Genomic DNA, 10,495 nt, shown 5'->3' with positions numbered 1-10,495 from the left:
TCTCTTCCTCTATCGAATAGAAAACGTACTAAATTGTCATATTTTTTATTTGTAACCATCTATATTTTCAAAAATTATCGTCCTTAGAAATTTGAAAATTTTGTTATTTTTTATTATTTTTTCACTCGACTACTTTGACTTAAGATCCAAAAGTAAAGTATATCTAATTATAATAATGTTAAGAATAAATATTAATTAATCAATTTATACCAAAAATCAGCAACTATACACAAGACTAGCTTGTAATTTCTTCAATTCTTAACAATTTTGTATTCTGTATAAATACATGATTTAAAAAAAACCAATTAACAATATTAAAAATATAAACATTAACAAGTCTATAATTTACTATAACATTTTAATTAAATTCGTGATTTAAAATTCCCTTAAATATCAAACTACCCTGGTATACTCATAAATAAATAATCATGACAATTTTGACGTGTAATAAAATATATCCGAAAGAGAAATATGTCAAAAATCATAGAAATATATCAGGCACACTTGATGAATAACGAAAATAAAACATTTTTGATAAAATAATTAATATTAAATTCAATTCGAGTTTCACTAATATGGAAAAATGTAGTTTTAATTTATATATATATATATATATATATATATATATATATATATATATATATATATATATATATATATATATATATATATATATAAATGTATTTACGTATGTGTGAAATAAAATTTCCGCCATTTTGGACGCTTAGTTTTTGATTAACGTTCATATTTATATGAGTAGATCTTATTTGATATTTCTGTTTGAAAGGAAATACGCCCACACAAATAAAAGAAAAGTTAATAGACACTGCACCATAGTTTACGAACAAACATTTTAGGGAACTGATATGAAATGTAGCCCTATCAGCTTGTAGGGTATTTATCTTTTGCCGCCTCTACAGACCTCTGAAATTCGATATCTTACCACGAAATTATTTAAATTGCATTTTCTATCAATAAAATTTGAGATTTAAGATCCTCGATTAAAGCAAATAACATTTCAATCATGTACAATTTAAATTTAATTAAGAAAATATTAATTATATTGTCGTATGAAATCTTGTTAAGTCTGACTCCAAAATTTGCCGTCCTAGACTACAACCTATTCAGCCTGTTGATTAATCCACCACTGATTTAGTTGAAAAATTAGGTAAATAGACTTTAAAGGGGATTACGTTGGAATGAAAAAACGATTATGGCAACAAATGTATTGTTTTATCATGAAACTTTTCATACAATCCTCGTATATTCTCAATGTCGATTGTGAGCATTTTGAAAATATTTTTATTCTCGATATGCATATAACAACTATGACCTACCAACACCTAGGCAACACGCTATATTCGCGACACAATGAACGTTAAAATATGTAAGAAACTCAAAAATCAATTAGGAAACTAGACTTTTCTGAATTCCTAATAATTTATTATTATAACAAGTTTTTGAATATTATCATGATGTATATTTGAAATTTAATAAGGTTATTGACCTATCCATATTACATATATAAAATTTAATTCTCAATAATATGTTGTTAAATGAAATAATATTTTAAAAAACGTTATTTTCGAGTAGGGACATACCAAAAATTAAGATAATTCAACAACAAAAACATATAAAAGGGTCTAAGAAATGTATAAATTACGATTTACAATTACAGTGAAATTATATTGAAATTGAAATAATTAATATCTCACCTGTAATCGTGTTAATTATAATCCAAACACTTTTATTCACCACACTTTTTTCACAATAATTAATAAATCACTATTTTAACAACAAACACTAATAAATTTAATAATTTAATCACTTTAAATAAAAAAAAGCCTCCTCAGTAATTCAAATACGACTACCATTCTGTCTACTTAATCTTTCTCTTGAAAATGCTAGTCTTTTACTCGATTACCATGGCAACCGCCGTAAAACGTCTGAATGACTCTCAATATGGCGGTAAATATTTGAAATTTTTAATTGAAATTATGAAGTAAATAAAAGTTTTTTATATATATATAATTATGGAGAATTTTCCGCTTTTCGTTTTATTCATATTTGTGAATTATAACAGACAATTTTATCTATTATAATTTTTAGTTATATAGTATAAAATATCTTGTAACAAAATTCAAAATGGGTGACAAGTTCTATTGCACATGACAGGAAAATAATGGCGGCGGTTCAAAAGTTCATACAGAGTGATCCAATACTTATTTAATTTAAGAATAAAATTGAAATTGTGAGCGAAATAAAAGTTATTTTGGATGTATAAATATATAGAATTTTCCGCTGTTCGTTTTATTCATATTTCTGAATACAAAAAGACGAATTTTCTATTATAATTTTTAGTTTTATAGTATGAAATATCTTGTAACAAAAAAAGAACATGCGTGACAAGTTATATTGCACATAACAGGAAAGTAATGGCGGTGTTCTAGAAGTACATACAGAGTGATCCTATACTTATTCAATAAAAAAAAATGAAATTTGAAAAATTGAAATTAAAGTTTTTCTATTATATATAAATATATAGAAGTCGAGATGGGTGACCAAAAAGGAACAAGTTGAACTTAAATTGAAAATAAATACGGGTGCGAATAAATAAGTACATACAGGGCGATACTGTATTCATTTAATTCTTTATTAATATTATACAAATTTTTTTATGAGTTGTATACGAGGTATGATCGAAAATTTGAGCAGGTACATTTTTGTTAAAAAAAAAATGATTCAAAAAATAGAACCTTTATGTAAAAATCAACTCAATTATATTATCTACTATTTTCAAAATTGCATTAGTATTTCAATTAGATGGATGTTTGTTTTTTCTATTCGTGATATTTCGTTTTCAAAATTTGTGGCGTCAGAAATTGATGTTTCCAAATAATCATTCCCTACGTCATTCAATTGTCTGCATCAATTTATTCCGATTTCCAAATGTTGCATAAATCAAATTACATTATTACCTTGAAGGTTATACGAGTTTTAATGAAAATTTTGAATAAATTTTCATAAAATTGATAAAAAGTGTTGAAAATCTATTATTCGTCAAATGATTTCGTTATCTACAGCCATATTTACTAATTGGATTTTATGATTATTGTCAATAATACGAAATGAATCATTTTAAATTTATATTACATCACAAAAAAAACTAATTTATAATAATTTTACAATTTTTGAAAATAATTATAGACTTGATTCTGGCTCCATTCTATTGTATTAAATTTGAAAAGTAGCAACCAACACGATAAACAAACCAATATAATTTTCAATATTATATCAAATATTTTTAATCTGAAATCAAATTTAAAATTTCTAATCAGCTTCTTAATCGACAATATTTTTCTTATTCTTACCTTTGCAAATGCTTCTTTTCCGTCTGACCTGTAGGATCCATACTTTCTTTCAAAGTGTATTTGACAGTTCCATTTTTCATATCAATTAAAAATTTACATAATTCTTCATGAGACAATTTGATCCGAAAATCAAAATCTGGGTTTGTTTTCCTCAATTTTTTTAGTATATTAATCATTTTGTCATTTTTAAATGTGAAATTTTGCATTGTGAAAGGCATTAGTATAACAGTACTTATATATAATTTTCTTTGTATTTTGACCACCCTGAAATAAAAAATAGACCTCAACAACAAAATTCCCAATATAATAATTAATATTTTGATATCGAACTCTAAACATTTTTTCCAACTTTCTCTAACCATTGCAAATGATTTATTAACGAAAAACTCGTATGTAAATGTTTTTCATAACGACAAAAAAATTCATAAAATAAACATAAATAAATTAATAAAACATAAAAACATTCAACTTTATAACATAACATAACCTCAAAAAAATCATTTTCATTTGTTTACATTTATAATTATGAGCCTTCAATAATGAACTATTTCCAAAGATAATTTTTAATTAAATTAAAAATAATTTAATAGTTTGTTTTTTGTCATTGGTAATGGACGTAAAAAATGATAATTTTTAGAACAACCACGTCGTAATTGCATAAAACATGTTACATACTTATTATTGAATATCCCACCAGGGTCGGATCCAGGAAGGGCCAATTGCCAACGAAAAAGAAATAAAAAAATCAAAGAATCAACTTCAGCTTAAACTAATATTGATATTGTTTTTATAATTATTGGCTGTTCGAGCCATATCTCTGGATCCGCTACTGTATCCCAAAATCTAATCTTAAACCGATTACTTACATTGTTTTTTTCCCCATCAATTTCAAAACAATATCGAAAAACATGGCTGGCAACATTTGATAAAATATCGACTGTAAATAAAAATTGTAATAACAAGAAGTCAATGAAGGTCTCGGATACCACAATACATTTGGTACCGGTAAATCTATAACAATACTCCTTGCTAATGTACCAAAAGGTTCATGGGTTAGATTTATAATAGGCTGGGTGATATTATAAACTTCGACTACTTCATTGCAGTTGCTAAATATAAAAAATACATAAGAATTTTATCAAATTTGTTAAGTTTCAAATCCATACGAACTAACACTAAATAAAAATCCCACCATATTTAGCAGAGCTGTAGGAATCGCCCGTACTATATTCATCTGGGCTAGTTCTCAGTCAAAAAATAGATAGAATATTTTTGTCAATGCTAATGTATTAAAATTTATCTATAAACAATTGTATTTATTATTCCAAATTATGTTGATCTTATTTAAACTTTACTCGTTGTTCGTTAAAACAATTTCGTTTGTAATCAATTCTACCTAACCTAACCTAACCTAACCAATCACTTTTGCTTTGAACTTATATACTAATTATTATCTATAATTTTGTTACTCATTGTTGTTTTCTTCTGTATATTAAAATTTTATTTTATTAGTTTGATCTTTATTTAGTTTTTACACGCTTTTGTCTACAAATTTTGATAATTTTTTGACAATAAAACATTTTTCTCTCCATATCTCCTTCTTTGTAATATGCTTTTCATTTATGGCCTGTCTTTAAAGGCCTTTTTTATTATTTGGTGCTAGTAAACATACCTACTATATAGGCAACAAACAGTTCACATTTATTTATTGTTTAGTTCGCGTAGATTCGAAAAATATTAATATAAATATATACGCTTCTAAATGTTCTTCATTTTAGATCTCTTCTGATTTAAAATTGGTTTTTTCATAATTATTTAAAGAAAAATGAAAATTTGTCGTTTCCACTTCTTTTATTTTGATTTTTGATATTTTGGTAAAGACGAAAAGAAGTCGAAACGTCAAATTTTCATCTATCTATAAAAAAACAAAGAGACCTAAAAACATAATCATATCAAAAGATATAAGTAATAAGTAATTAAGGAAATTTATATATAAACTTACGATTCAGTATAATTATCATATGTGGCCAAGATGATTGCTTTTATCACCAAATCTACAGGTATATAGTTCAATTTAAGATCTAGTTTACTTAAAGATGTCCGTAATAATCCTGTGATTTTAGAAAAACGATTTTTAACCAAATAGCACAATGTAAAAATAATATTAATAGTATAATGATTATTTCTATAATTATTAAACACGAACGAAGAACAAAACAACTTGAAAATTATGAAATAATCAATTCATTTTATTCAAAGAATAATTTACCTTTCGCAGCAGCTAACATTAAACTCATGGGACCATTTAAGTTGTCATTCCATCCCGCAATTGGTTCATCCAAAGCGTTTATCACTAAAATCCATAATATATGAACAAGAAAACTCATAATTTTTTTATCGGGAAACTTTTTTATTATTATCAAATTGTGAATTATTTTTTCGGTGTATATGACGGTAATTTAGTTTTAATTAGCCCCGTGAGATGAAAGAACGTGATGTGTTTTGCACCAAGACATCTTTTTGTGAAATTTGTAAACGTGATCAACGATTCAAGGTGCCAAAGATAGCAGCTCAGATTAATGAATCTTGAGTATTTCTACAGTGAAAAGGATATTTAAAAAAACGCCTTTTTTGTGAGGGTGGCAATTAAAGCGTCAAACTAAAATTAAAATTGGGCTAAAGAACATAAAAATCATGAGTCAAAGCTTGAGCATTTTTCAAAATTGTAAGAAGAGTATTTGACAAATTTGGAGACGAATAGTGGATTTAAAGTAATAATTTGAATTTGAGACATATGTATCTCATGTATCTCAACTCGATTGATAAATGATCATTTTTCGTCAAAAATATTACAGAGAAAACCAAACTTTTTTTAAACGTTTTTTCTTTTCAAAATTCTGAGTTTATTGAATTCAAGAATTCTCAATTATTGTAGAGAAGATGTTTTCGTTGAAATAAATGAAATGAAATGATCTGTTAGGCTAGATGAACGTAATCGCCTTAGATTGAATTTTGAATTTACATCGAAATACAGAAAATTTGTGTGTATACAAAGTTATGATGATGTGATTCAAAAAATGAAAAAAATCATAGTGACATTTTCGAACATGGTTTGGGTCGAGGGAATTCACCTTACTTTATATTGTGAATTAGTATAATATGATGAAAAATGCAATGAAAAGTCAAATATTCGACAATTATTGGATGAAGAACTCACCTATTGATGGTCGAGTTATGATGGCTTTTATTTTCCCTTTACACATGTCATTTACGACTTGTTCTCCTAAACCTTTAGCGAAAGTATACGTATTAACATGGGGATAAATATATTTTTCGGTCATTATATGTAATAATTCCTTATCGCAGGTTTCGGCTAAAAGTATTGCGTCTCTCCAATCGCCATGCGGTGGGTATAATTTTTCATCAACTTCATAACGATCCCCGTTACAGTAAGCTGTAGAAACGTGCACCAAAATAGTCGGATTCTTCAAATCTAAAGCTAATTGTGCGATTTCTCTTGTTCCTCTGATGTTCATCAGTATGGATTCGTCCAGGAAATCATCGAAACGAACGGAAGCTGCTGAATGATATATTATATTGACATTATCTACCAATAATTGTCTATCCGAATCGCTTAATCCTAAAGTAAACAAGATGTTAATAAGAGAATGTTTTTCCCAATAAGAAACGAACCTAAATTTAGTTCTGCTACATTTCCTTCGATGCCTATTATTTTATCAAGTGCATCAGGATTATTTTCCCTTATTTTATCAAATACCTGTAAGATTTAAAACTTGTTCGCCCCGTATGCGATTAATAAATCGATTCTTATTACTTACCTCGCCATCTAAAAGTTGTTTTAACCTTTCCTCAACGTTTCGACCTCTTTTGGATCTGAGTAAAACGTAAATTTTCCCGATTCCCGGACAAGATCTCAATAATTTTTCAATCAAAATTTTTCCCATAAATCCAGTACCGCCTGTTATAAAAATATTTTTCCCTTCGAAAAATTTCGCTACACTCATTTTTTGGAAATACTTCGCGATGAAACTAAAATAAAAATCGATTTTCTACCCCAAATAAAAAGTTGTAAATATCCGACTCGAAATAAATGAAATTTCTAATGATATTCTAACCAAAATTTGAAATTATTATTCTCAAAATTCATGCATACGATATAGATCTAACAAAATGATTGATTTTATGAAAAAATCAAAATAAAAACGAAAGAAAAAAATGAATTTGTAATAGAGAAAAAATTGACAAACTTAGGGTACATTAAATTTTACTTAAATGGCACTCGATATCGAAATAATTTGTCGAACTCTATATTAACCGTCAGAATAATTGTTTTTATTTTTAATACCTCTTGAGACGTTTCTAGAAATGTATCCACAACTCGTTAACCACCAACTCGGAAAAGTAATGAAATCAGGTAGAAATTCAAACACAGATTACTTTCGTTTTGGATCATAGATAAAAAAGAAAATAAGAAACCCTTGACATTAATAATGTTACTTGACCTTTGAAACAGTGAGAAAATACAAACAATTGAATGAATAATGCATTTTTTGGAAATATTTACCGATAAAAATCGATTTTTAACCCCAAATAAAAAGTACCCAGTTCGAAGGAGCTCGACTAAATAATTTTATACAAAGAAGATCGTTTTTAATGAAATACATGAAGTTTTTAATGTTGTATATACAAAAAGTAAAATGAAAAATTAATATAATACGAGATGTGTTACTTAAGTTTTGAGATATGGCAACACCGATATGAATATATCAAATTTGACATCGTCATCTCAAAATTTTCGTTCTGTCTTTGAGCCTCTCGCAATTACTTCCTTTATTTTTTGCTTGTCGAACCGCCTCATTAAACAAAAACAAAAAGATTTACGAAATACGAAACCGGCCGCCGTTGCGTTTATTTCGATATGGAAAGTAATAACAACTCAAAAATTCTTCGGGAGTGACTGTCTGAATAGTATCTACTGTATGTACAGATTTAGCCCCCTCCGATTATTAATATATTAATAATAAATAATTTTTTTGTTGAGTCTTTGTTGGGTGAGATAAAAGTGAACAAAACCGTCGGAACGTACCGCATGATCGTCGAACGTGAGTCAGCATAACACCAGACTGTAGAGTTTACCAAGTTTTGGTCTCAAGAATGGAGGAAAAAGGAAGAAGAGGCGCCAGTCAAAGCGAAAACAATCAGGTTCGTTTTTTTACACAAACGGTTGATTTTCTTCATGATCACGCTCGATATAATATCAAAACTGGCGAAGGAGATACTAGAATATCCCCCCTACGATCCTGACTTATCATCCTGCGATTACCACGTGTTTGGACAATTGAAAAACGCACTCGGGGATCGGAAATTTAATGTCGACGAATAATAAATATGTGAAAGCGTTTTTCTCGATGAAATTTGAACTACCCTCGTATTATAAACCTGTTATCGATCAATATGAGTACGATAATTTTTTTTAGTGATGTTATATCATACTGATTTGTATTTTGAAAAACGTGTGGAAAATCTTCCTTTTGAGAAATATATCTTAATCGAATAAATCAAGTTCTATATTGCAATATAATACAAGATGTCTCCGCATAAGACGAAAGAGAAATGAATTTCCCTTGACAGTTCCTTCAGATGTCCCACAAGAAATCCTTACAAACCCTTCCAATTTCCCCATATACTGAGTGATCAGATTTATCTTGTTTTTTGTTCTATATTTTTCATTGGACCCTGGTAAGTTATTATTGTAGCATTTTTTGAAAACAGATTGAAAAATTTGTTAGGAGAATAAAGAAAAGAAGCTTCAATTTTTATAAATATTCATATCTATTGTCATTTGGAAGGATTTTTCGAAAGTTTGCAATTTAATATTAAAAATAGTAATTTTTTGAGTTTTATTTCCACTACAAACTAATCAAAACCGTTTATTTTCGTCCTCGTATTTGTTGTTTGGAACAAAAAGAAAAAAATATTCAAGAGGAATCGATGTAAGAGACAGAAGGTAGCGAAAGAATAGAATAAAGCAAGAGAAAACTAACTAGAAAATGTAAATAAGAAACAGCTAAATGAAGGCATGACACGTCAATGAAGAACCAAACAAGATACCAAAAAATATTTGATTAAAGAAACTGGTGTCAACTAGCGCCATTTTGGACAGTTTTTGAACTGTAATTTATCGTATCCAGCTAGACATTTTTTCAAACTCTCTCTTATAAAAGATTTTCCCACATCTTTTTACCTTGATTATTCTGTATTCTGTATAAATACATGATTTTAAAAAACCAATTAACAATATTAAAAAGATAAACATTAACAAGTCTAAAAGTTACTATAACATACTCCATTTTAAATAAATTCATGATATAAAATTCCCTTAAATATCAAACTACCCTGGTATACTCATAAATAAATAATCATGACTATTTTGAAGTGTAATTAAATATATCCGAAAGAGAAATATGTCAAAAATCATAGCAATATATCAGACACACTTGATGAATAACGAAAATAAAAAATTTATATATATATATATATATATATATATATATATATAAAGGTTATCTAAAAAGTGAAATGAAAACATCATCAGTTAAAGTTGAAAAATGTATTTACGTATGTATGAAATAAAATTTCCGCCATTTTGGACGCTTAGTTTTTGATTAACGTTCATATTTATATGAGTAGATCTAATATGATATTTTTGTTTGAAAGGAAATACGCCCACACAAATAAAAGAAGAGTTAATAGACACTCTGCACCATAGTTTACGAACAAACATTTTAGGGAACTGAAATGAAATGTAGCCCTATCAGCTTGTATTGTATTGTTTTATCATGAAACTTTTCAGACAATCTTCGTATATTCTCAATGTTGATTGTGAGCGTTTTGAAAATATTTTTATTCTCGATATGCATAACAACTATCACCTACCTTTTAGGCAACACGCTATATTCGCGACACAATGAACGTTAAAATATGTTTATTATTATAACAAGTTTTTTAATATTATCATGATGTATATTTGAAATTTAATAATATGTTGTTAAATGAAATAATACTTAAAAAAATGTAATTTTCGAGTAGGGACATACCTAAAA

General features: G+C 27.3%; 1 protein-coding gene across 1 annotated transcript; it reads right to left on the bottom strand.

Annotated features, from left to right (window-relative positions):
* Positions 1 to 3,133: 3,133 nt before the first annotated feature.
* On the bottom strand, positions 3,134 to 7,867 carry LOC130896028 (putative fatty acyl-CoA reductase CG5065). Its single transcript, XM_057803764.1, has 9 exons — positions 7,738 to 7,867; positions 7,211 to 7,421; positions 7,065 to 7,149; positions 6,589 to 7,011; positions 5,641 to 5,724; positions 5,374 to 5,482; positions 4,238 to 4,480; positions 3,372 to 3,635; positions 3,134 to 3,309 (listed from the first exon to the last, which is right to left on the bottom strand). The coding sequence occupies exons 2-9, from the start codon at positions 7,394 to 7,396 to the stop codon at positions 3,183 to 3,185; spliced, it is 1,521 nt and encodes a 506-aa protein (XP_057659747.1). The 5' UTR covers positions 7,397 to 7,421; positions 7,738 to 7,867; the 3' UTR covers positions 3,134 to 3,182.
* Positions 7,868 to 10,495: the final 2,628 nt, after the last annotated feature.

The sequence above is a fragment of the Diorhabda carinulata genome, chromosome 6 (assembly GCF_026250575.1).
Source record: "Diorhabda carinulata isolate Delta chromosome 6, icDioCari1.1, whole genome shotgun sequence".
Lineage (NCBI taxonomy): Eukaryota > Metazoa > Arthropoda > Insecta > Coleoptera > Chrysomelidae > Diorhabda > Diorhabda carinulata.
This window is presented reverse-complemented; position numbering and strand designations above follow the sequence as displayed.

What these genes read in the sequence shown, in the direction of transcription:
- LOC130896028 (XM_057803764.1), bottom strand. Translation starts at nt 7,396, where the DNA reads ATGAGTGTAGCGAAATTTTTCGAAGGGAAAAATATTTTTATAACAGGC. An exon ending in AATGTTAGCTGCTGCGAAAG is followed by an intron (nt 5,483 to 5,640) that starts GTAAATTATTCT and finishes CTAAAATCACAG; the next exon opens with GATTATTACGGACATCTTTA. An exon ending in TATGATAATTATACTGAATC is followed by an intron (nt 4,481 to 5,373) that starts GTAAGTTTATAT and finishes TTTTATATTTAG; the next exon opens with CAACTGCAATGAAGTAGTCG.